The 26,835-nt window shown below is 48.2% G+C and overlaps 1 protein-coding gene across 2 annotated transcripts in view; it reads left to right on the top strand.

Annotated features, from left to right (window-relative positions):
* MDN1 (midasin AAA ATPase 1) overlaps positions 1–26,835 on the top strand; it is a 765,271-nt gene that overhangs the window by 543,741 nt on the left and 194,695 nt on the right. For both annotated transcript variants that reach the window (XM_029595415.1, XM_029595414.1), the window contains exon 63: positions 4,117–4,822. In XM_029595415.1, the coding sequence (XP_029451275.1) occupies positions 4,117–4,822 (706 nt within the window). The remainder of the gene's footprint in view (positions 1–4,116; positions 4,823–26,835) is intronic.

Consider the following 26,835-nt stretch of genomic DNA (forward strand, 5'->3'; position numbering starts at 1 on the left):
TGGCATCGTCTGTGGCCCACTTGTAAGCAGTTTCCATTGAGTTCTCGCCATGCATTCACATCCCATTACTGTCTGGATAGGGATGGCTGACATGACAGTAGGTTTGGCCAGTCTGTCCTCATGAGTCTCTTCGATGTGTAGAACCCAACTCTCTACCTAGGGCCCATTGTTTGGGTACAGACTGTCTCCCCCTCTGTTACCAACAGCACTATGGTGGCTGTGCCTGTTGGCACCCGGTTGGTGTCTGTTGGCCATCTTTTGTGTTGGAGCATCCTGTAGCTAGGGATTCACCCATGTGTGAAGACTACCATCCTGCTTGACCTAGGAGAATGCAGAGTTGCTTACCTGTAACAGGTGTTACATCCCTAGGGCAGCAGGATGTTAGCCCTCACGAAACTCTTCTGCCACTCTGCAGAGTTGGGTTTATCCTATTTATTTTAATCGTAATTCTATATTACAAGACTGAAATGAAACCTCGCATGGACATGTGGTATAAAGCATGCTGGGCATGCTTAGTGTGCCTAGTCAAAGTTCCAGAAAATTTGACATAGTTTTCCATGCTGGGCTCCATTCAATGATGTCACCCATGTGTGAGGACTAACATCCTGCTGTCCTAGGAACACACCTATTACAGGTAAGCAACTTTGCTTTCTGTAGAAGAAAGCTGAATATTTTAAATACGAAGACTCCTCCCCCAAGCTGTTTTCTTTCTTTTCACTAATTAGGTAAAAATGGTTTCATTTTATGAACATGGTTGCACAATTGCATGAAACAGGGCTTAAGAACATAAGATATGTCATATTGGGTCAGACCAAGAGTCCATCAAGCCTAGTATCCTGTTTCTAACAGTCGCCAATCCAAGTCATAAGGACCTGGCAAGTACCCAAACATTAGATAGATCACAAGCTACATTGCTAATTAAATACTGTACTAGCAGTTTATGGATTATTCCTCTAGGAACTTATCCAAATCTTTTTTAAACCTACCGTATTTTTCGCACTATAAGACACACCTGACCATAGGGCGCACCTAGGATTTAGAGGAGGAAAATTAAGGAAAAAAAAATTCTGTCCCCATGATGGGCTCTGTACGGAGCTCCCCCCTGGTGGCCGTCCGTGGGATTTTTTTTTGTTTTGTTTTTTTATAGTAAGGCAGAGAACATCCACACAGGTACTCACACTCGCTGGTTTTCTCTCCCTCACATACATACATAGGCTCTTTCACATTCACTAGCTCTCTCCCCCACTCAACTCACTGGCTCTCTTCACATATACACATACCCACAGACAATCACGCACTCAGACTCTCCCTCATACACACAGCTCTCTCACACCAGTTATTTTAAACTTTCATGACTGCTCCAAAGTTCAATAATAAATAGTCAGGGCTATATTACATTGATTAGGAGAGCAATTGCTCCTAATATTTCAACAGGTAGCCACTTAATCAGCACAGGCAGTAATTCTATTTGCTGGTCTGTGTCATGTGTCCTCCATCCTAGGCAGTATACCACCCCCATGACCCTCCAATACATCCAAACCACAAGGAGTGAAGTTCTTACTTTGGACTGCAAGTGAGGGCCTCCGGCAGAGCCCGAGCTCCCCGCCGGTTCCGGGTGCATCTCACTGCAAGATCGGCGTGGCGCAGGTCAGTCATCACCTGTTTGAACTGCGTGAGCTATGGAGGCCCCTCCAGTTCAAACAGCTCCCTGCCGGGCTGCTGTTCCCGGGGTGCAACCCACTGCAAAGGCCAGCGCAGCACAGGTCAAATGCCAGCCGTCTGAACTGGAAGGGCCTCCATAGCCCACGCAGGTCAAACAGGTGATGTCTGACCTGCACCGCGGCGACACTCGCAGCAAGATGCAGCCTGGGAACAGCAGACCGGCAGGGAGTTCAAGTTCCGCCACCAGAATACGACACACCTACACCACCATGCTGATTGGGCGGAGTTGGGAGGAGGTGGGGGACGGCGCGCGAGAGGGAGAGATGCTACATTCGCTCCATAAGACGCACCCACATTTTCTCCCCATTTTTGGGGGGAAAAAAGTGCGTCTTATGGAGCGAAAAATACGGTAATTACACTATTGTAACCACATTCTCTGGCAATGAATTCCATAGCTTAACTATGTGTTGAGTGAAAAAGAATTTTCTTTGATTTGTTTTAAATGAGCAACTTGCTAACTTCATGGAGTGCCCCCTAATCCTTCTGTTATCTGAGAGAATAAATAACCGGTTTACATTACCTTGTTCAAGTCTTTTCATGATTTTGTACTCTTCTATCATTTTCCCCCTCAGTCATCTCTTCTCCAAACTGAACAGCCCTAACTGCTTTAGCCTTTCCTCATAGGGCAGCTGTTTCATGTCCCTTATTTTAGTCGCCCTTCTCTGCACTTTCTCCCATGCAGCTATATCCTTTTTTAGATGCAGTGACCAGAACTGCACACAGTTTGCAAGGTGCGATTCAGAGGCATTGACATCCTCCATTTTATTTGCCATTCCCTTCTTAATAATTCCTAAAATTGTTTGCTTTCTTGATCACCACAGCACACTGAGCAGACGATTTCAATGTATTATCCACTATGATGCCTAGTTCTCTTTCCTGAGTGGTAACTCCTAAGAGAACCTTTGCTGTAGTGTTAGATTCTGTTTTCCCTATATGCATCACTTGCATTTGTCCACGTTAAATTTCATCTGCCATTTGATCCAATCTTCTAGTCTCGCTAGGTCCTTCTGCAATTTATCATAATCCGCTTAAGATGTAACTACTCTGCATAATTTTGTGTCATCCGCAAATTTTATCATCTCACTCATCATACCCCTTTCCAGATCATTTATAAATATATTTAAAAAACACCGGTCCAAGTACAGATTCCTGAGACACTCCACTGTTTACCTTTTTCCACTGTGAAAACTGAGCATTTAATCCTACTGTATTTCCTGTCTTTTAACCAGCTTGTAGTCCACAAAAGGACATCGCCTCCTATCCCATGACTACTTAGTTTTTTTACAAGCCTCTCATGCAGGACTTTTGTCGCATGCCTTCTGAAAATCCAAATACACCACATCTACCAGTTTACCTTTGTCCACATGTTTATTCACCCCTCCAAAAGAAAAATGTAGATTTGTGAGGCAAGTCTTCCCTTGGGTAAACCCTGGTTGGCTGTGTCCCATCAAACCATGTCTATCTAAATGTTTTGTGATTTTATTCTTTATAACAGTTTTTTCCAGCACTGAAGTCAGGCTCACCGGTCTGTAGTCTCTTGGACCACCCCTGGATCCCTTTTTAAATATAGGGGTTACATTGGCCATCTTTGAATCTTCCGGTGCATTGGATGATTTTAATGATAGGTCTGAAATTTCATTTTTTGAGTTCTTTCAGGACCCTGGGGTGTATACCATCTGGTCCAAGTGATTTACTACTCTTCAGTTTGTCAGTTGGGTCTATCACATATTCCAGGTTCACTGTGATTTGGTTCAGTTGATCTGAATTGTCACCCATGAAAACCTTCTCCGGAACGGGTATCTTTCCAACATCCTCTTTAGTAATGTTGTACGATGATAAACGGTCTAGCAGTGTACGTTAAAGAACTGAAAAACTGGAGACTTCAGCTCCATTTCTCTGTCCACCAAATTTAGCAAGTTGTAGAAGCTCTCTTCTAAAACTTAAGCTATTTAGATAGAGGGCATTGTAACTGTTGTGTACTGTGCAGCACAATGTGCACTGACCACAACATGTATGTATTACATCGTTGGCTGAGTGAGGAAAGGCAGGTTTATTCAGGAGCTGAGACAGCACATGTTGCTACCAGAAGCAGCACAGTCCTAGTACATGCCTGTTCTCTTGCAGCTTCAAGTACATCAGTTATGTGCTCTCAGCTGGGTAACTCTCTGCTGCCAAAACCAGAACTACACGTTGTGCTGAATACACAACAGTGAACATTAAAAAAAAAAACCAAACAAAGGACAAATGGCTATTTCATGGAAAATACATAATACTTAGTTAAAATGCTAGTTGACCTTTGTGCAAAGATAATCCTGATTTGGTTAATGAGACATTCTATGTAATGTCTTTTTTTCTCAGACCAGTGACTTTCTTCCTTATGTTTTTTTCTGGCAGGTTATTGCAACGAAGAATGCAGCACTCAAGGGAACAAATAAGTAGCCTTCTCAAGAAACAGGCCTACAGGCCTCAAAGCCCTTCATATGACCGCCTCTACCAAGAGATTCACTACTATGTTACTAGTATTGCCAAGGTTTCTGTGGTCCAGGATCTACTGTTTCGCCTTCTCCAAGCACTTCAAGGGGAAGGCCCTGAGTCACGTCAGGGGATACAGAACCTGCTGAGTGAAGAGGCAGCATGGCAGCTGTCGCATCACCATTTCAGGAAACGCCTTGCTGAGGAGTATGCTTTATACCCAGATGTAGTCACCCCACTGCAGGCTGCCATTCTGCAGATGCAGCATGGCATGAGACTGGTGGCCTCAGAAGTATACATGGCTCTCGGCAACAGCTTTGTCTCACCAACCAAGCTTGCCAAGCTGGTGACATCTCTTCTGTCCTTTCCATCTGTGGGCTTCTCGTTCCCCACTTACCTCTCTCATGCAGATACCTTGTGCTCAGTGAATTCTTTAGATGTTCTCAGAGGCCTTAGAAAGCTGTCACTGAAGTATCCAGTAGGAGATAGTGCTGAAGGCAAAGAACCATGGTCCTGTCCAACACAGGAGCAACTGTTGGTGAGCGCTTTGCTGTACCTGCGCTCTCATGTTCTTTCCAAGGGAGAATTGGACCAAAAGTCTTTGAAGCTCTTCAGACATATCTGCCAGGTAGGGTGCTGGTGTACTTAAAACCAGTCTTTCAACTTCCTAGTAAAAAAAACTAGATTTCTAAGATGTATGTCCAGATTCCAAGAGGCACACATTGAATTCATGTAGAATTATGCACCCTTAGAAACAATTTATCTGGCTTGTGTTTAGGATTTTGATGTTGCTGTATGATAGAGGTATGTTTCCAGATTTATTTTTTTTTTGGTTCTTCATTTGTTTTTGCATGCACTAAATTTTTTTAGTCCACTTGAAAAAAAAATCTATTGATGATTTAGTGCATATGTCATGGAATTATATGTACACATTTAATTGTATATGTGCATATTTCATTTAGTGTGCACAAATAAAAATTGTGCATACAAAATGAAGCAAAGGACAGCAAATTCATCCCCTACAATATGATTCTCAGAGAAGAGCTGGTGGCAACTGCCAAGAAAACCATCTGAGCCTGGTGCTGCCATGAACATAAATTCCCTGTACGTACCTGGATCAATCCAGACAGTGGGTTATGTCCCCAATCCAGCAGATGGAGTCAGCACAAGCTTTGAGGGGGCGTATCCATATATACTACTACCCCCTCTGCAGGAGTTCAGTATCTTCTGACTCCAGCAGATGCGAGTAGGGGAATCAGGCTTCCCCTCCTTTTCCTTCACTTTCTTGCTTGATTATGGCTTGTTGTTGTCTTTTTCTGTGGATCAAGTTTGTATCAAGTTTGTATTAAGTTTAAAAAAAAAAAAAAAAAAAAAAAAGGCAGAGTTCTTTCAACTCCTGGGGAGTGGCTTATCTTCCTTGTCTCTTCTCTGCGGCCTTGCTGTTTATTTCTCGTTGTAGCCAGGGGTAAGTTTGTTTTTCCTTTGTAGTTTTTTCCTTTACAGCTCAGCCCCCGGTGCCCGCGAAAGCCGGTGGAGCCGGCCTCTTTGCTCTTTACTCCCTCACCCGCGGCCATTTTACAGCTCCTCATGGGCTGCTGAGCCATTTAGGGAAAGATGTCTGGGGCGGGTCGTGTGGCCAGGAAGGCCCCCCCGCGGCACCCTCCTCTATTTTCAGACAGCGGGCAGTGCGGGCCGACCGGGCCCCCCCGCAGCGGCGCCTTTGTGCGCGTGGCCCCCCCCCGTGGCTTTTTCTTTTCTCCTGCAGCGATCCCGATGCCGCGGCCGTCCCGCTGTGCGGCCTGCGGAGACCCGGGGTCCCGGATTTCCCGGGAGGGCATCTGTGCACGATGCCTTCCCGGGGGGGGGAAGGTACCTCACAGTCCCTGACTGATTTCTCTTTTTTGCCCGGGTGGTGCGGGCCGGCCACTCCGCCATTTTTGGCGGGAACGGCGGCCATTTTACATTCTGAGCGCCCTGAGGCGCAGGCCACGAGGGGGAACGGATCCCTGGAGGCCACGAGGGAGAACGGATCCCTGGAGGACTCTACCAGCGGGGGTGTTCCCCCGATTTTGGTGCAGGAACCAAGCACCCAGAGCCAGGGAGCAGGAACCACGCCGCCCCCGAAGCGCACCCGAGCAGGCCGGGGTTCTCTCCGGAGTTTATCCTGCTCATGCATACCGCTTATCTGCAGGGGCTGGAAGCACCTGTGGGACCCCCCCCCCCCCTAAGATCCCTCGGATGTCGCCCTCGACGCCGGCCCCCCCCGACCCTCCGGGAGTGGGGGGCCTCCCGCCTTCCTACCCGGGTCCGATCCACGCCCGCGGCAGTGGGGGTGGTGCCAGACCCAGCGGGACATGGACTTGACCTCCCGGACGGGGGACAAGGGGACGGCACACAGGAGGGGGATGATCCGCGTACCCTACGCCTCTTCCAGAGGGAAGAGCTGGACGACCTCATCCCGCAGATCATCCAAGAATTAGATTTGGATCCGCCACCAGACCCGCCTGCCCCAGTAGCTCCCGCTGTCATCACTTCTTCAAGGAAGGGAGATCCTGTCCTGGCGGCACACCGGCCGAGGGCTCGGGCTTTTCCCATTCATGACTCGTTTTTACAACTTCTCACCAGGGAATGGGACACCCCGGAGGCCTCCCTGAAGAGCAGCCGGGCTATGGAAAAGCTGTACCCGCTCCCCGAAGATTTTCTGGACCTCATCAAGGTCCCAAAGGTGGACTCCGCAGTGTCGGCGGTCACGAAGAGGACGACTATCCCAGTGACGGGAGGTGCGGCGTTGTGGGACACACAGGATCGTAAGTTGGAAGTTTTCCTTAAGCGGGTTTTCGAGGTCTCCGCTCTGGGTATGCGGGCGGTGATGTGCAGTTCGCTTGCCCAGCGGGCTAGTCTCCTTTGGGTGCAACAACTCCTCACGTCTCAGAACCTGCCGTCCGATGAGGCTGCCCAGGCAGATCGGCTAGAAGCCGCAGTGGCGTATGGGACGGACGCCTCGTACGACCTTTTTCGGGTCCTCACAAGATCCATGGTTTCGGTAGTGGCAGCACGACGACTACTGTGGCTACGCAATTGGGCGTCTGATACGTCCTCTAAGTCCAGTCTGGGCTCTCTTCCCTTCAGGGGCAAGTTCCTCTTCGGGGAGGATTTGGACCAGATCATCAAGTCCCTGGGGGAGAACGCTGTTCATCGGCTGCCGGAGGATAGGTTTCGACCAGCCAGAGCGTTTTCTTCTCGGACCAGAGCCAGAGCGCAACGGCGCTACAGGGGCTACAGACAGACGGGCTCCCGGCCATCCGCCCCCAGGTCTCAGCCCTGGTTGTGCGCCTTCCGCGGGCATCGGCCCGCACGCACTATTCCCGGAACCGGGAACCCCTATACCAAGTCTTCACAATGATGCCAGTCTCGCCCACTCCCCTGTCCCCAGGATTGGGGACCGACTAACGTATTTCTAAGCGGAGTGGGCACGGATCACCTCGGACCAGTGGGTCCTGGATACCATAAAACACGGCTACGCATTGGAATTTGTCCGCCCCCCGCAGGGAAGGTTCATCTTTTCCCCCTGTGGCTCGGACCTCAAGAGAGGAGCGGTGCAGCTGACTCTGGACAGACTCCGGGAGATAGGCGCTACTGCGCCCGTGCCCTTCGGAGAGGTGGGCTCGGGCCACTATTCCATCTATTTCGTCGTACCAAAGAAGGACGGTTCCTTCCGGCCTATCCTAGTCCTCAAGGAAGTCAACAAATCCCTTCGAGTCGTTCGGTTCCGCATGGAAACGCTCCGGTCAGTGATTGCGGCGGTGCATCGGGGGGAGTTCCTCGCCTCCCTGGACTTAACGGAGGCCTACCTGCACATTCCCATCCGCCCGGACCACCACAGTTTCCTTCGTTTCAAAATTCTGGACCAGCATTTTCAGTTCACGGCTCTCGCGTTTGGATTGGCGCCGGCGCTGCACACCTTCACCAAGATCATGGTAGTTGTGGCGGCAGCTCTCCGGAAGGAGGGCATCCTGGTTCATCCTTATCTGGACAATTGGCTCCTCCGGGCGAAGTCATTCGATCATGGACGCTCAGCGGTGACTCGAGTAGTACGGTTTCTACATTCCCTGGGATGGGTAGTGAACTTCTCCAAGAGCTCCCTCATGCCCTCGCAACGCTTGGGTTTTTTTTGGGGGCAACTTTCGACACCCTACTGGGCAAAGTTTTTTCTGCGCCAGGACAAAGCTCAATCCTTGCGGGATCACACACGACGGTTCTCTGCGTTACCAGAGCCCACCTCCTGGGACTACCTGCAACTCCTGGGAGTGATGGGGTCCACCATCGACCTTGTACCTTGGGCTTTCGCGCACCTCAGGACCTTACAGTGGGCGCTCTTCTCCCGTTGGAAACCAGTATTGCAGGACTATCAGATGATTCTCCCGCTCCCACAGAATGCCAGGGACAGTCTGGGCTGGTGGTTGGATCCGCCGAACCTGGCCCGTGGCATGTCCCTCGATCTGCCAAATTGGGTGGTGGTGACCACCTATGCCAGTCTAGCAGGCTGGGGTGCAGTCTGCGATCGAAGCGCCACGCAGGGGATGTGGTCCACGGTGGAGGCGAAGTGGTCAATCAACCGTCTGGAAACCAGAGCGGTCCGGCTAGCTCTGCGACATTTCCTCCCGCTTCTTCGGAACCGAGAAGTCAGAATCCTATCGGACAACGCTACCACCGTGGTCTACATCAACCGACAAGGAGGCACGCGCAGCCCGCAGGTCGCGCTCGAGGCGGCGCTGCTGATGCAATGGGCGGAGCGTCATCTCGTCCGGCTAGCGGCCTCGCACGTCGCCGGTGTGGACAACGTCCAGGCGGACTTCCTCAGTCGTCAACTGCTGGACCCGGAGAGTGGTCTCTCTCCGACAAAGCAATGCAACTTCTCGTCCATCGGTGGGGGGCCCCCCACTTGGATCTGATGGCGTCCGCTCTCAACGCCAAGGCTCCACGCTTCTTCAGTCGCCGGAGAGAGCGCGGAGGGAGTGGATGCCCTGGTCCTCCCGTGGCCGCCATATCTTTCTTTTCCACCATGGCCCCTGGTGGGCAGGATGCTCCGCAGAATAGAAAGCCATCAGGGGACCGTGGTTTTCGTCACCCCAGAATGGCCCAGGCGACCCTGGTTTGCGGACCTGCTACAGCTGGTGATCGACAGGCCAATCAGGCTGGGGCACCTCCCCCAGCTCCTACATCAGGGCCCGGTATTTTTCGAGCAGGCAGAATTCTTCTGTCTTGCAGCCTGGCTTTTGAGAGGCGCCGCCTCCGGCGTCGGGGCTACCCGGAGGCGGTAGTATCCACGCTATTGCGGGCACGAAAGACATCGGCCTATGTTCGAGTCTGGAAGGTGTTCGAGCTGTGGTGTACCACCCAGGCCACGAGACCCGCTAAGGCTTCTGTACCTCAGATCCTTCAGTTTCTACAGGCGGGGGTGGAAAAAGGGCTCACCTATAATTCACTACGGGTTCAGGTGGCCGCCCTTGGTTTGCTGTTGAGCGATGGGGGCTCTCTTCTACAGCATCCTGACATTGCTCGTTTTCTCAAGGGTGTCAAGCATATGCGTCCTCCGTTACGGGACCCTTGTCCCTCCTGGAGTCTTAACCTTGTGCTTTGCTCCCTGTCGGGACCACCGTTCAAGCCGCTGCGCAGCGCAACGATAAAGGATCTCACTCTCAAGACTGTATTTCTTGTGACCATCTGTTCCGCTCGACGCATCTCGGAGATGCAGGCTCTGTTGTGTAGAGAGCCCTATCTCCGTTTTCTCCGACTCTGGAGTTTCGCTTCGCACCGTTCCCTCCTTCCTTCCGAAGGTGGTTTCTGCATTCCATGTGAACCAGACGGTGGAGTTGCTGTCCTTCTCTTCCTCAGAGCCGAAGTCTCTCCGTCCCTTGAATGTCAAGCGCACTCTGCGCCTCTATCTGGAGGCTACAAATGAGTTCCGAACCTCTGACCATCTCTTTGTACTCTGGGCCGGTCCTAAGAAGGGGTCTCAGGCCTCGAAGACTACCATTGCCAGATGGCTGAAGGCCGGCATTGCTGCTTCTTACATTGGGGCGGGTCGGACTCCCCCACCCGGAATCGTAGCGCATTCTACACGTTCTCAGGCGGCTTCCTGGGCGGAGGTTCGCTCGGTATCCTCGCAGGAAATTTGTAGGGCAGCCACCTGGAAATCGTTACACACGTTCTCGAGGCACTATCGTCTGCACCTCGCCTCTTCGGTCTCTGGACACTTTGGCGAGCAGGTTCTCCGAGCAGGCCTCGCAGGACCCCACCCGATTTAGGGAAGCTTGGGTACATCCCACTGTCTGGACTGATCCAGGTACGTACAGGGAAAAGAAAATTATTATTTACCTGCTAATTTTCGTTCCTGTAGTACCATGGATCAGTCCAGACGCCCACCGCGTTTGGGTTCTTGATCCTGCTCAGCTCTGCGCTGCTTCTTGCTCGCAGTGTTCTGTGTCTTCACAGTTGTTTCTTTTCGCTGTTTTTCACAGCTCCCTACAAGTTGGTAGGATGTTTGCAGTTACTTGTTGCGGTTACAATTGTTTTCATTATCTGTTTCCACAAACTTGATCCTTCGGGGGTTTCTACTCGGGCTTTGATATACTCGATACTGAACTCCTGCAGAGGGGGTAGTAGTATATATGGATACGCCCCCTCAAAGCTTGTGCTGACTCCATCTGCTGGATTGGGGACATAACCCACTGTCTGGACTGATCCATGGTACTACAGGAACGAAAATTAGCAGGTAAATAATAATTTTCTTATACAAATCTGACCCAAGATCTGAAGTCATTCAATCTGAGCAAACTAGTCCTTACTTTAATTGTTTTTTACGTTTCCCCCCTCTGTGGTCCCTAGAGCAACAAATATAGTTAGTCAATTAAGAGTTAAAAAATGGTTCTTGTTTGGCTTTTTGAAAATGTGTGCTAGTCAAAGAGTACCTGCAGCACGGCAACCTGTTGATAATGCTCGCTCAGGCTTGAATGGTACTTAAGAGTATTCAGGATAAAATAACATAGCTGGGGATAAGAGAATCACCTGACTTTGGCATATTTGAGTGCTTTGGGGAAATAAATTGACCAGTTGACAGAAAAGAGCTACTGTTTCTTCCTTCCTCTGCCCCAAAGAATTAAAGTGGGAAATTGGCAGTGTTTACTGAGCTCTGTCAGTTGTTGCCTAGGTGTGTGAGAAGCAGACACTGAGCTGTGCAATGGAATAAATTCCCTTAACCACTTTATAAAAAATTTGGTGAATCTCCTATAACTTAGAACTTATACGGGGGGATAAGTCTCAAATATGCATCCTGATTTGTGCCAAAGTAATATTTTGCTTTAGTGCAGTTCATTTTGGTTAGCAACTGCTTTGGTGAATCTGAAGGAAGGGACCAGTGAGTCTTGAAGGCTCATATACTAGAATATCTGTTTTGTTTGCTTGGTGGTTCTTTGATGAAAGGAACAGCCTCTGAGTGGAAGTGATAGTCCAAAACTAGTAACAGAATTCGAGTATCCTTAGTCGAGAAAAACTGAAGGGAAAGCTGAAGATCAGATTAGTAGAAAAAAAGAAAATAATTGTGCTATTGTACTGATGATTGAGACCTCAGCTGGAGTATTGTCTAGTTCTGGAAGCTTGTTCATTACTGGAGGGCTGCCATGCTCCAGGAGTTCAAGAGTATCATTACCTGCTTTTACAGGGAGTTCAAATCTTTATCTGAATGCTTTAAGCATGCAGAGTGTTCAACAAAAAATCATCATCTGTGTACTCCACGCTCACAGAGAGTTCAGAGAAGGCCCTTCTTAATAATTAACTACTTTTTATCTTTAAAATAATCTTTATTAGTAGTAAGCAAGAAAGTGAGAGTAAATACAACAGGTTTCTTGGTAGCAGCGTAATAGTCTTAATGGTGACATATTACCTAGCCTGCTCAGTTATTACAGGATATACATCATTGTCTTATATAGATGTCTACTAAAACTAATGATGTCACAATGCCTTTATCTTGGTACACTCCTTCCCCCACTCAGTAGCCAGGCCTTGAAGCATCAGCAAGTTTCTTACACAAGTTTCTACGCAACCTGCTTCTGCCTGTCATCCAAGGACTGTTTTTCTTGCTCATAATGACAAATCACATTCTTTTACTTGTGCAAAGCTGTTTCATTAATTTCATCATTTAACTGTTTAAATTCAGAATATTATCATTCCCCTCTTGAAGAACTAGCACTTCTAATCTTCATACCAAACGGCCTGGACCTGGCATTACCTGTCCTAGCGGTGGGCTAACCAAGTCTTATAAAAATCAAAATAGTGGAAACTGAAAGAATGAGATTGTGTTTCCTTATGGGAGTAAACATAGCATTGTTTTAAATTTGCATTACCCTCTTTTAGTCTGTTAAACATGGCTTTCATATTCTCTTATATTGCTGGTACATTGCTCACATACATCACACATTCTTTGCTTATTCAGTCTCATCTTCACATTTACTCTACATTCCTATGCTGTCCTGGCCTTCTTGTTCCAGGTATTTGTTAACACATGAGGTAGTTTTTTCTTTTAAAGCAGCAATTAACAAACAGCCTATATTTTCATTTTTTCCTCTTGATGGGGGATAATCATCGCACTCAGGGCCATGCCGCTGTCTTAGGTTGTCCAACATAACCATCCTAGTGATTGGTTAGCTAGATCTTACCCGTCCTTGTTAAACATGACATCCTGAGGAGGTCTCTTTCCAGGAAAGCTGCTGTATTAAAGTAAGCATAGAGGTTCTGTGTCATATTTGACCTCTAGCATTGACTGTATTCATGGTGATAGAAGATGTTTTAGGCCCATAAAACAATAAACAGGTAGGCAAACACATTCATACTGCTTCCACATTCACAAGCAAAGGATCAGAGCAAACCACAAGTAGTCACTGCCAATTACCTCTAGAAATATGATCCAATTTAAGTTATTCCCGCCAATTAGACCAAATTCAATGGAAATACAACCTTGTCCTTTTTTAAAATAGCACATACTTCGCTTTGGGATAACAATCATCTGTACAAATGGCTGTGATAATTCATCAATAGTTCTGTTAAAACATATTCTCAGACTCATAAACTATAACTAAAAAAAAATGGCTTGTAAGCACTCTATTTGTGTAAGGACACCTATAATTGCTAATAGGGAGGTGTTAAGGATCGAAATATGTATACTTGAGAGTAGAAATGGGAAAGAGATGAGAGAAACATTCAAACACCTGAAAGTTATGTAGTAAACCTTTCTCAGTGCGAAGAAAGTTCTAGGAACGAGATCAGGATATGAAGCTCTGAGGAGGTAGACTCAAGAACAAAATCACACCACATATTTTTTTTTTTCTTGGAAAGGGTAGTAGCTCTGGAATACTTTTGCAGTCTGTGGTGAAAGCTAAAAGGCTGATACCTAAGAGAGCATGGAATAAGCAGAGAGGACGCTTAGCTGCAAACAAAATGAAATAGAAGCATGCTCATGTTGCAATATCCTACTTAAATGATTCAATAATGCATGTTGAGACTGCCCAATGAATGGCCAGTGGGCAAAGCGGGTAATATGAAAAGTCAGATGCCCTAGTGGAAATGCAGGCAACCATACAATTGGATCTGTCTGTCAGGCTTCATAGGGTATATATTTGGCCAGATATTTAGAAAACAACCAAGCTAGTATTGGTAGCTGTTTAGATTATTCTTCCAGGATAAGCATAACAAATGAGCCACACAAGTTGGGGTGATGTCATCCAGCAGCATCAAGTCAGCCTTTATTTTCCCTTAGCCTAGAAACTTCTCTGAGTCCCTGCTGGTCGTTTCTGGACATTGCCGCACATCTCTCCCTCAATCTAATTTTATCCTGTTCACAAAAGGTCAGAATTTTCTCTCCTCTCACATTGCACATTGACAATTTTGGTTTCAAGATCTCCCTCAGAAAGAAAGGGGAAAAACCCTTTTAAAACTTGCAAAAAAAAAATGCCACCATAAGATGGCTTCAGCAGACCAATATAAATGGTGTTTTTGTTGCTTATGCCCAGATCATGACAGCATGACTTTTGGCCCCTGTGGCAGAATGTCCTCCAGGAACTAGGACCTCAAGCTGAAATATGACCTTAAGGGGCTCATTGGAGGTCTAAACATCATAGGAAAATGGAACGATCCCCATCAATGGATACTTCAAGTTCAAAAAAATCACAAGGCATGTCGTCTATGCCGAGAGATCAAGGGGCTGCATCTCCTGCACCGAAGCACCATGGCAAATCGGCATCATATAATAATGGCACAGAACGGTCGATGCCAAAGCGTGTTTGTGCAGAGACCTCAAGGTAGATAGAAAATGGTGCAGAATCAGAGAACTATTGGCGCCCACTCAGTCAGTGCCAAGAAGTTCAAGAACTTTGAAACGTAGAATACACAGTGCTGAAAAACCAGCACCAAGAAAGAATTGTGCAGGAGCATAGAAATTGAAAAAACTAAGCACAAGCATACTATAGAATTGTCTGGATTCATAAGCATCATGTTAAACCTGCAGGGCTTCCTTCTGTGAATAAAAAGGAACCAAAACTTTTTCCTTAGTTTTCAGATTGCCATACATTAGTGCAGAAGCTCTAACAGATTTCGTTAATGTTTATATGAAGAAATTACTGCACAGTGAACCAATATTTTGAAGACCCATTTTGGAATGCTTAAGACAAGAGCTAAGATCTAAGCTTCCTCAGTCGTCTTTTGTAAAAGCAGAGTACAAACCACTAGAGGAAACCATTGAGATATCTTCAGAGGAAGGAATACTATCACGATATTATATCAAATTCAGAAAATTCTCAATATTCTGATGATGACTTAGAATATATACCCAGAGGCCATTCTCCAGATCTTCCTCAGACCCATCTCTAGAGCCAAATGGAGCAAAGATACCACCAGAGGATACCACCTATCCATTGTTTATACAAAAGATGTTTGAAGCTATACTCTTCAATCTTCAAGAAGAGGAGGAAGCCATCACTGACTTGCAAAGCGTTCTACAGTGCTTACAACCACAAAGACAATTTTGTTTGCCCCTTTGCATCAAGCACAATTGGATGTGCAGTGAAAAATATGTAGAACACCTTATTCCATTACGCCTGTAGCAAAAAATGTGGATCTCAAGTATAGGATACAAAAAAGTCTAGGACACAGTCTAATTTTCTCATGACTCACTTATTGCTGAATCGATGAGGAATGCCTAAAACTCCAAGACATATCCTCTCCAGAGATAGACCAAAAGATACTTGACTTAATTGGTAAGAAAGTCTTCCAAGGTGCAACATTACAATCTAGAATTGATCAATTTCAGATCCAATACCTCTTCAACAATCTACAAAGGCTAAAAAATCATGCAGATAAAGTACTAGAACAGTGATCAAAACAGTTCACTGAAGTCATGAAGGGCACAAGACAAAGATAGAATGTGCAAGACATATCACCATTCCATCTATGACTCTTGATACAACCAGATTTCCACATCAGGCATAGTAGTGGGAGGCTGCAGGCTTCTGGAGTGAGGGAAGAAGTCCATGAAAAGTTGGACATCCCATGTGTAGGAGAAACATAGAAATGACGGCAGAAAAGGACCAAACAGTCCAACCAGTCAGCCCAGCAAGCTTGTGGTAGTATCTGCTGCTCCATACAAGTATCTGTTGCGCCGTACAAGTAACCTCTATACATATTAGTTTTCCAGACCATCAAAGTCAGGGCCCTTGTTTGCTGTTTTGGGATCCAATTTCCCTTTACCTCTTGCTATTGAAGCAGAGAGCAATGTTGGAGTTGCATCAAAAGTATCAGGGTTACTGGTTAAGGGTAGTAACAGCTGCATCAGCAAGTTACCCCTGTTCTTATTTGTTTTACCAGGTTGTAAAAATTCAATGTCCTTGTTGGTTGCTGTCTGAATATAATTCCCCTTTTCCTCTTTTCCCCCCTGCTGTTGAAGCAGATAGCAATGATGGAATTGCATCAACAGTATGAAAGCTTATTGGTTAAGGGTAGTAACCACCACACCAGCAAGTTACCCCCATTCACTCTTCTTCATGCTCATCCTCTAGCCTTTAGGGATCCATAGTGTTTCAGAGATAAAATCAACAGTAGAATCAATCAAAAATCAAAGCACTGCATGCCAGTCATTATCCACATCTCAGATGAATACTTCTTGCAGAGAAGGTATCAATGACAAACACATACAAGAGACCTTTATTCAGAGAAGATATATCCTGTATTCATATTTCAAGCAATGACCAATAATTTTATAGCAGCAGACACAGAGACAGAAGTCATATTTGACAACAGAAACAAATGCAGCAGACTCCACAAAGGCTAGCATCGGGGGGGGGGGGGGTTTAACCCTCAAAGGAAATCCATACAATACTAGGGATATGTATTCAGGAGACATGAAATAGGAAGTAATGAAATGTATTTTGTTTGGTTTGTTGTCAAAACGAAATGATTAAATTCTGACAAAATGTTGGAATTTTGTTACATTTTAAAAATCAAAAAAAGCCAACCATCGGTCATAGGGAATAGGCCAAGGCCCAAAACAGGGGCCCAGGCCCAAAGGGTGGAGAGCAGGAAACATATGTCCTCTTCTGTCTTCTTTCTTTAAATGATGGCGTCCACTGGGAACACCATCATTTAAACGCCATAATTTTGGTGCATACTCCTCTGTGGAGGGTGCTATTATGGTGTATGGCAGTTAATTGAACTACCAAAGTGGGGGATGTCATCAGACAGTGCTGAGTCTGCCTTTATTCTCTCCTAGCCCAGAAACTTTGAGTCCATTTTGGGCATGCTTGGGAACTCTCATGCTAATGTCACTGCGCACCTCTCCCTTAGGCTATTTCCTAGCTTTGTACAACTTCCTGGGGTGGAGTGAATGATTGTGTGGTTGGTTGTTATGCTTGTCCATGGAAAAAGCAAAGTTGCTTACCTGTAACAGATGCTGTCCATGGACAGCAGAACAAACGAGCCACACAAGTTGGGACTCCTCAGTTAAGGGTTGCTATATTTTTTCCCTTTTTTTTTTTTAACCCATGGCTATTGAGTAGGAAGTTGGCATTCATATTAGAATGTTACTTAGCATGCACTGTCCAAATTTACTTTCTTCACGAGATTCTTGTCCCAAAGAATAGTGTTGAATAAAAATAAGCATAGATGACCATGTTGCTGCTTTGCAGATGTCCTGCACAGATGAGGAGTTCAGATGGGTTAATTTTGTGGCAACAGCTTTCAGCCTTGATCTGGTGTAGATTATGACATTATCGTATCTCATAATGATGTTCCCTGTACGTATCCGGATCATTCCAGACTATGGGTTGAGCCTCCTATCCAGCAGGTAGAGACAGACCAAAACTGAAAGGGTATCCTATATGAGGACAGAGCCTAACCTGTAGCCCTTCAGTATTTGTCTGTCTCCAGCAGGTGGAACAGCTCACCCTGTGGTTCCCTGTTAACTTCTGCTTGTCCCTTCTGGGTGTGTTTTCCTTCTATGTGTCTATCTGTTTGGATCAAGCAAGTATTTCTGAGTTATTGTTTTAAAAAAAAAAAAAAAGTGTGAACTCTGTGGATCCTTCACAGGAGACAGTCCCTGATTCCTCACTCTTGCGGGGGCCTAGGGGGCTTGGCCCCTTGTTTTATATAGCCTAGGCTCCCTTTTCCCGGTGATCCTCAGCTGCAGGGGTGAAAATTGGTGGTGCCAGTCACTCCCCCTGTTCAGCTCCCTCTCTCCTTTTCTGTACTGCTCTCCCTTCATTGGGATCCATGGTTTTGTAGCTGCTGACAGGGACCTTTGTTAAAAAAAAAAAACACAAAACCAACCCAAATTAAATAAGTGATTTTTACCAGAGGAGTCCCTGATAAGATTAACAGAAGGCTCCTGCCTTCCCTACTTACTTTTGCAGCTTGAGAGAGTGAATTGAGCGTGCACTGTTCATTCTGTTCCTCCGCTCCTTCAGCACCGGCAGCTCAGCTTATTTTAGTGCTGCCCCTCCCCACCCAGCAGCCATGCCACGATCTCTGATGTGTTTAACCTGCGGGGATTCCTCGGTCAGGCTTTCGCGGGAGGGGCTCTGTTCATGCTGCCTGCCTGGGGGGGGGGGAGGTTCCTCCGGGACCCAGACCAAGCCGCGAAAACGTTTTCCCCCGCTGTTCCTGGGCCGTCAAACCATGGGAATGGCAGCCATTTTGGGTTTTTCTCCGGTTTCTTTATCGGAGCTCCCTGAAGCCCCTGACCCGATTTTTTTTTTTGTGGGCCCCCCCCCCCCCCCCAATTTGAGCCCCACACATTCTCCTCTACCGGACTCTGGCCCCCCCCCCCCCGGGGGGGCGTTGGGACCCGTTTTTCCACTGACTTTGTGCTTTTGCTGCACAAATCCTATTTAGCGAGTTTGCAGGAAGAAGCGGCCCCCCTCCGGCCAAGGTTCCTCGTCTCTCTGTCCCTTTCTCCCCTGCAGCTCCTGACGGGCAGGGGGCGACCCGGGTCTGAATGGTTCAGGGCCCCCCTGCCTGCCCAGGATCCAGACTAGGACCCAGATTCGGCTGACACTCCCCCCACCCCCCACCGGAGGGGATGACCCCCGGGTTCTCAGTTTCTTCCGCAGGGAGGAACTGGAGCCGCTTCTCCCCTTCATCTCACAGGAATTGGGGATTGACTGTCCCCAGTGGACGAGTTCTCGGCAGCGATGCCAGCTTCCTCTGACCCGGTCCTGGTGGGGCTCAGGGCCCTCCCGTGCTCTTTCCCTTCCATTCCATGCACAAATTAATGCTTCTAAGGGAATGGCGGGCCTCCGGGTCGGGAGGGCCATGGAAAAACTTTATCCCCTCCTGGAGGAGTGTTTTGAATTATTGAGAATGCCTAAGGTGGACTCCTCTGTGACCGCGGTCACAAGTATACCACTATTCCAGTCGTGGGGGCTACAGCCTTATGGGATGTCCAAGACCGCAAGCTGGAATTCCATCTCAAGCGCATTTTTGAAGTCCTGGCCTTGGGTGTTCAGGCATCCATCTGCAGCAGTCTCATGCAGCGGGCAAACCTTAGGTGGATCCAACAAATACTCAGCACCCAAGACCTCCCGTCTGCAGAGGCAGAGCAGGCCGACAGGTTGGAAGGCGCCATAGCATATGGGGTGGATGCCCTATACGACTTGTTCCGGGTGTAGGCAAAGGCGATGGCTTCGGTGGTATCGGCCAGATGGCTCCTCTGGCTCCGACACTGGGTGGCTGATTCGTCTTCTAAGGCACAGCTGGGAACTCTCCCCTTTAAGGGTAAGTTGCTTTTCAGCGAATATCTGGACCAGCTTATTAAATCCTTGGGGGAGAACAAGGTCCATAAGTTGCCTGAGGACCACACGAAACAGGCTAGATCCTTCTTCCCTACTCGTACCCGCTTCCGGGGTCAACGCCACTATAACCCTAGAGCAAGGAGCGCCTTCCATAGGGGAAATTCTTCTCGGGCCCAGTCTTGGCCCTAGTCTTTTCGGGGCCGTCGGCCCTTTAGAGATGCAGCTACCCACCGTCCTGCACCCAAGCCCGCCTCCCAGTGAGAATCTGCCGGCCCATCCCTCCTTTCCCAACTTAGATGGTCATTTGTCCCTGTTCATGGAGGAATGGGCCAAGATCACGTCGGACCAGTGGGTCCTCGAAACAATAGACAAAGGCTATGCTTTAGAGTTTGCTGGCGACATCCCGGACTTGTATATGGTGTCTCCGTGCGGCCACCAGAGGCGGGCCGTGGTGACCCAGACTCTTAGACTTCAGAGGCTGGGGGCCATCTGCCCGGTTCCGGTGGCGGAACGCGGCGCCGGCCAATACTCTATCTACTTCGTGGTCCCGAAAAAGGACGACTCCTTTCGTCCCATCCTGGATCTCAAGAGGGTCAAGCGGGCTCTCAAAGTGCCCCATTTCCGGATGGAAACCCTTCAGGCGGTGATAGCGGCAGTACATCCCGAAGAGTTCTTGACCTCACTCGATCTGACAGAAGCCTACCTGCATATACCGATCAGTCCCGAATATCAGAGGTTCCTCCGGTTCCACATCTTGGGTCAGCACTTCCAGTTCAGGGCCCTGCCCTTCGGTCTTGCCACGGCACCACGCACATTTACCAAGGTGATGGTGGTGGTGGCGGCAGCCCTCTGGAAGGACTGTGTCCTGGTCCACCCGTACTTGGACGATTGGTTAATCCGGGCCAAGTTGGAGACCCTATGCCTCCAGGCAGTGGACCGTGTACTCTCTCTTCTCTCGTCCCTAGGTTGGATAGTCAACTTCTTCAAAAGCAATCTCCATCCACCTCAGGTCTTGGAGTTCCTGGGGGCTCGCTTTCATACCCGCATCGGCAAGGTCTTACTCCTGGACTCGAGAGCTTTCAAGTTGATGGATCAGCTCCAGGGCTTCCTCTCCATGCCTCTCCCCACGGCGTGGGATTATCTGCAGGTCCTGGGGACCATGGCTTCCACAATCGACCTGGTCCCCTGGGCGTTTGCACATATGCAACCGTTACAGAGAGCCTTGCTGGCTCGTTGGCAGCCGGTATTGGAGCAGTTTCAGATGCAGCTCCCGCTTTCAGACTCTGCCATCATGGTGGCTTTCTCTCAAGCACCTCCTCCGTGGAATGTCCCTTCGGACCCCGCAGTGGATGGTAGTCACGACGGATGCCAGTCTATCCGGCTGGGGAGCGGTTTGTAAGTCTCAGACCACGCAGGGGCACTGGTCCCCAGCCCAGTCTCTCTGGCACATCAACCTCCTGGAGACCCAGGCGGTTCGTCTAGCACTCAAGGACTTTCTCCCTCTACTTCGGCGACGGGCGGTCCGAGTACTCTCGGACAATTCTACCACCGTGGCGTACATCAATCACCAAGGGAGCACCAGAAGTCGCCTGGTGGCCCTCTAAGCAAGTCGTCTTCTCGCGTGGACGGAGCGGCCTCCCACATAGCGGGCAACGAGAACGTTCAAGCCGACTTCTTAAGTCATCAGCGCAAGTGGGAGCTGTCAGACGCCATGTCCCTCGTTATCGACGGGTGGGGTCCCCCGCACCTGGACTTGATGGCAACTCTGAACAATGCCAAGGCTCCCCGGTTCTTCAGCCGCTAGCGGGAACACTACTCGGAAGGGGTGGATGCCCTTGCCCTTCCATGGCCGAGCAACGTCCTGCTGTACGTGTTCCCTCTGTGGCCCCTTATAGGGAAAGTGCTCAGACGCATAGAGCTTCACAGAGGCCCGGTCATTCTCGCAGCTCCTGAGTGGCCCCCGCAGACCGTGGTTCCACGGATCTAGTCAACCTGGCGTCGGACGGTCCTCTTCGCCTAGGCCATCTTCAACACCTTCTCAGTCAAGGTCCTGTTTTTTTCGACTAGGCGGATCGCTTCTGTCTTGCAGCTTGGCTTTTGAACGGCTAAGGCGGAGGGGATATGCTGAGGACGTCATCTCCACTATTTTGCGGGCCCGCAAAACTTGCACTTCCCTTGCCTATGTCCGGGTCTGGAAGGTTTTCGAGCTGGCCTGCGTGGAAGCAGGCGTTACGACACGTTCGGCCCCAGTCTCGCTTGTCCTCTCGTTCCTCCAGCGAGGTCTCTCTAAGGGTCTCTCCTTTGGCTCATTCCGTGTTCAGGTGTCTGCCCTCTGTTCTCTTTTGGGAAGCCTCGATGGCCACGCGGTTGCGTCTCACTCGAATATTGTCCATTTCCTCAAAGGGGTCAAACACTTGAAGCCATCGTTGCATCCTATTTGTCCCTCGTGGAGTTTGAACTTGGTCCTTCGGGCGCTCTGTCAGGCTCCCTTTTGAGCCCCTTCGCCGTTCCACCCTCAAGGATTTGACGCTCAAGATTGTATTTCTGGTTTCTATTTGCTCCGCCAGACGGGTGTCTGAGATCCAAGCATTGTCTTGCCGCGAGCCTTTCTTACGTTTTTCGGATTCCAGGGTCTCGCTCAAGACTGTCCCGTCATTCTTACTGAAGGTCGTGTCTTCTTTTCATGTCAATCAGTCGGTCGAGCTCCCCGCGTTCTCTTCTGTGGACATTGCAAGCCCTGGCAAGAATGACCTATGCCGTCTGGATGTGAAACGCATTCTCATGCACTGCCTGGAGGTAACTAATGACTTCCGAGTGTCGGATCATCTCTTTGTCTTATGGAGTGGCCCCAACCAGGGCAACCAGACCTCTAAGACTAAGATATCTCGCTGGCTGAAGGAAGCGATATCGTCGGCTTATATCTGTCAGGGATGCCCGGTCCCAGAGGGCATCAAGGCCCATTCCTTGCATTCTCAGGCGGCCCTCCTGGGCGGAAAGTCAGTCTGTCTTCCCGCAGGAGATGTGCAGGGCAGCTACCTAGAAGTCTCTGCGTACGTTTGCTCGACACTACCGCCTTGATGTTCACGCGCCAGTTTTTGGTTCTTTTGGGTGGCAGGTACTTCGAGCGGGCCTGTCAAGATTCCACCCTGTCTAGGGAAGCTTTGGTACATCCCATGGTCTGGACTGATCCGGGTACGTACAGGGAAAGGAAAATTAGTTCTTACCTGTTAATTTTCATTCCTGTAGTACCACGGATCAGTCCAGACGCCCTTCCCTTTCTATCATCCTGTCCATGCGAAGATCCTTATGCTATGTATGTCCTCATTGGAGGCACCGGAAGCATCCATGTGATGATTGTGGGCATTCATGCAAGTGTGTCCATACATGGAGTTCATTCATTTATTCACTGTGGTTCCTAGTTCAATATTTTCAGAGTTCTCTTATGGTTTGCTTGAGTTCTTCTGTTACTTGCTTGTTCCATGGTGTTTATCTTCTCTTCTTTGACAATGGTTATACTGAAGGGCTACAGGGTAGGCTCAGTCTTCATATAGGATACCCTTTCAGTTTTGGTCTGTCTCCACCTGCTGGAAAGGAGGCTCAACCCATGGTCTGGACTGATCCGAGGTACTACAGGAGCGAAAATTAACAGGTAAGAACTAATTTTCCTATAAAGACATTGGGAAAGCAAACTTGGTGATGTTTCCTTTCTTACTTTTGCTGAAAAATTGAAAAGCTGAGATGTTTACTTAAGCAATTCAATCTTTTCTAGGTTTAGTGTTTAAGTGCTCTTCTACAGTCCAGTGTATGAAGAGCTTGCTCCATTGGTATTGAATGTGGTTTTGGTAAAAAAAAGTTGGTAATATAAACATTTGGTTTAGATGGAATTGAGACTATCTTCAGCAAAAACTTGGGATGAGTGCATAATACCCAATTTTTAAATATTTGGATGCACGGAGAATAGGTTACTAGACCTTGCAGTTCACTTACTTTCTGGGCTGAAGTTATGTTATCAGAAAGAGTGCTTTCCCTGTACGTACCTGGATCAGTCAAGACCCTGGATTATGTCACCAATCCAGCAGAGGGAGGCAGAGAAAACATTCTAATGACTCTGACGTATACCCTGGAGCACCACCTGCAGTCAATCAGTATTTCTCTGTCTCCCAGCAGAGGTGGATGTCCCTAACCCCTGCAGTCTATGGTAGTTTATTTTTTAGTCAGGTAGTTTAGGAGTTAATTTTTTGCAGGCTTTCTTTTTCTTTTGAAGAGAGTCTGTTCTTTTCATTTAAGTTATTTTAAAAAAAAAAAGTTTTATTTTTCTTCACAGCCGTTTCACTGCCTCCCGGGAGGTTGCCAAGTCCTGGGAGGACTATCCCTCCTGGCTTTTGAGGCTGCCGGAGTTGGGGAGATTTTGAACCCAGCAACCACTCCTGGCAGGGGTGATACCGGGGGGCCTGGCTCACTCACCCTACTTGGAGCAGCTCCTGGGGGCCGCGGCGTTTTGGTCAGGTAAAAAAAAATAAAAATAATTCTTGACAGCTGAATTGTTGTTTACTTACCTTTTGGTGTTCGGTGGGCCCGTGCCTTTGTTTTTCGCCGGGGTTTCTTTTAGTTTTTTAGTTTATTTCATACTTTTTATTTTGAGCCGTTTTTCTTTATAATGCCGCGAGGCGCGGCCTGCCGCACTTGTGGAGATGCGCGCGCGTGTCTCTCCAGGGAGAGTCTCTGTTCATCCTGTCTCCCCGGGGGGGGGAGGTTCATCAAGTTAGCCGATAACAAAAGGGACTCTGCCACTTCGCGCGGCCCCAAAACCTCGGCCCAGCTGCTCTCCTGCCCCAGACTCATTTTGCTGCAGTGCGGGAAATGAGGCACTCCTGTCTACTTTGAGGGTGGCGACACAACAAGCTATTCAGGGTGCTTCTGACCCGCCCTCCGCTGTCGCTGCAGCCGGCAGTTCCTGAGGGGGACAAGTTGCACGAAACAGGGCCATATTTATCGGCTGAAAGCCTAGAGGAGATTTCAGATTCTTCTTCCTCTTCTGCCTTTTCAGGGGATTTTCTTCGTTTTCTTCGCAAAGCTTACAAATCTAAGAAATTTCATGAGACATAAGTCTCTCTTCTGAACAGATGTTAAAGCCACATTCCTCTAAAAGGGCTAGTCCCACGGATTTGGGAGTGGGGTCAGCTCCGAAGCATCCCCTTCGTCCGGGTCCGGATCAGACAATTTTTTCTTCTTCAGTAGTCCGCCTGTTTAGAAGAGAGGAACTTAGTCCCTTAATTCCAGCAATTTTACTGGAATTGGGTCTCGAGGCTCCAGTGAAGGATTCTTGGATGGGTGACGTTGCTTGGCCTTAGAGGTCCCACAACATTTCCTTTTCATCTTTCTTTCTGACCTTATGTGCCGGGAGTGGGGTACTCCTGAGTTGGGGCTTAAGGTAGTACAGCCATGGAAAAATTGTATCCATTACCTGAGGAAGCTTTGGAAATTTTAAAATTTCCTAAGGTGGATGCTGCTGTTTCAGCCGTCACTAAAAAAAAAACTTTCCAGTAACTGGGGCTACGGCTCTTAAAGATCTCCAAGATCGTAAGCTGGAGGTTCAGCTTAAGTGAATTTTTGAGGTTTCTGCTCTTGGTGTGTGGGCGGCCATGTGCAGTAGCTTGGCTTTGCAAGCTGGACTAAGATGGGTTCAGGCTTTACAAAACAATTCTTCCCTCTCTGAAGAGGAAGTTGCTCAGGCTGGTAGACTGGAAGCTACAGTTGCTTATAGTGCAGATGCTTTTTATGATCTCATTAGGACCTTGACTCGCTCTATCGTTGCTTCTGTATTGGCTCGCAGACTTCTCTGGTTAAGGAATTGTTCTGCAGACGCATCCTCCAAAGCTTAATTAGGGGCTTTACCCTTCAAGGGAAAATTATTTGGTAAGGAATTGGAAGATTTAATTTTGTCCCTAGGGGAAAATAAGATTCACAAATTGCCAGAGGACCGCCCTAGACCTAGAAGCTCTTTTTCATCTCGCGCTCGTTTTCTGTCTAACAGAAGATTTTGTTCTTCTCATCCGTCGGCTCCTCCAGCTAAACAGTCTTCAGGTAGACAACAGAATTGGTCTCAGTCCTTTCGTGGCCTCCGCTTTGGTAGACCTGGAACTTCCTAAGTCTTAGGAGGCACAAAGTCTGTCCAATGAGATAAGGCCGGTCCTTTCTCCGGTTCCCGTCATAAGGGGCAGGTTGTCTCTGTTTTACGGAGAATGGGCCAGATGTAAGTCAGATCAATGGGTTCTATCAGTGATAAATCAAGGTTACGCTTTAGATTTTGTTCGGCTTCACCACCTGTTCCTGATTTCACCGTGTTCTTCCCTACAAAAGCGTCTCATAATCCAAGACTCGCTACAGCTTTTAAGCGACCTAGGAGCTATAGTTCCAGTTCCAACATCAGAACATCGGAAAGGTCGTTATTCAATTTTCTTCATTGTTCCCAAAAAGGAAGGAACCTTTTGTCCCATTCTCAATCTCAAGAGGGTCAACCGTTGTCTAAGGATTCCAAAGTTCCGGATGGAGACTCTTCAGTCTGTCATAGCTTCGGTTCAGAGAGGAGAATTTCTAGCATCTCTCGACCTCACAGAAGCTTATCTTCATATCTGCATTCGATCCGATCATCAGATGTTTCTCAGGTTTTGCATTCTAGGGCAACATTATCAATTCAGGGCTCTCCCGTTTGGATTAGCTACAGCTCCCAGAACATTTACCAAGATAATGGTTGTGGTGGCCGCTCAACTCAAGAAGGAGGGCTTGTTGGTACATCCGTACCTGGACGACTGGTTGATTCGAGCGAAGTCGGAATCTCTTTGTTATTATACAATCAACAGGGTAATCAGCCTTTTGCAGTCTCTAGGCTGGGTGATCATCGAAGACAAGAGTCACCTATTACCTTCCCAATCTCATGAGTTTTTGGGTGCACAGTTCGACACTCGTCAAGGGATAGTGTTCCTTCCGGAGCATCGCCTTCTCAAGATTCAATCACAAATTCGAGACTTAGTCTATTCCTATTCCTTGTGTGCGAGATTACTTGATAGTTTTAGGTTCAATGACCTCTACTCTGGTGTTGGTTCCCTGGGCCTTTGCGCACATGAGACCACTTCAGTCTGCATTGCTTTCACGCTGGAATCCAGTTTCAGAACTATACCACCTTCCCCTTCGTCTTACGGAGACGGCTCGTTCCAGCCTAGATTGGTGGTTACAGACAGCGAATCTGCAACGAGGTGTACCGCTAGAGATTCCGGAATGGACTGCGGTCACTACCGACGCCAGTCTTTCA

The sequence above is a fragment of the Rhinatrema bivittatum genome, chromosome 3, assembly GCF_901001135.1.
Source record: "Rhinatrema bivittatum chromosome 3, aRhiBiv1.1, whole genome shotgun sequence".
Classification (NCBI taxonomy): Eukaryota; Metazoa; Chordata; class Amphibia; order Gymnophiona; family Rhinatrematidae; genus Rhinatrema; species Rhinatrema bivittatum.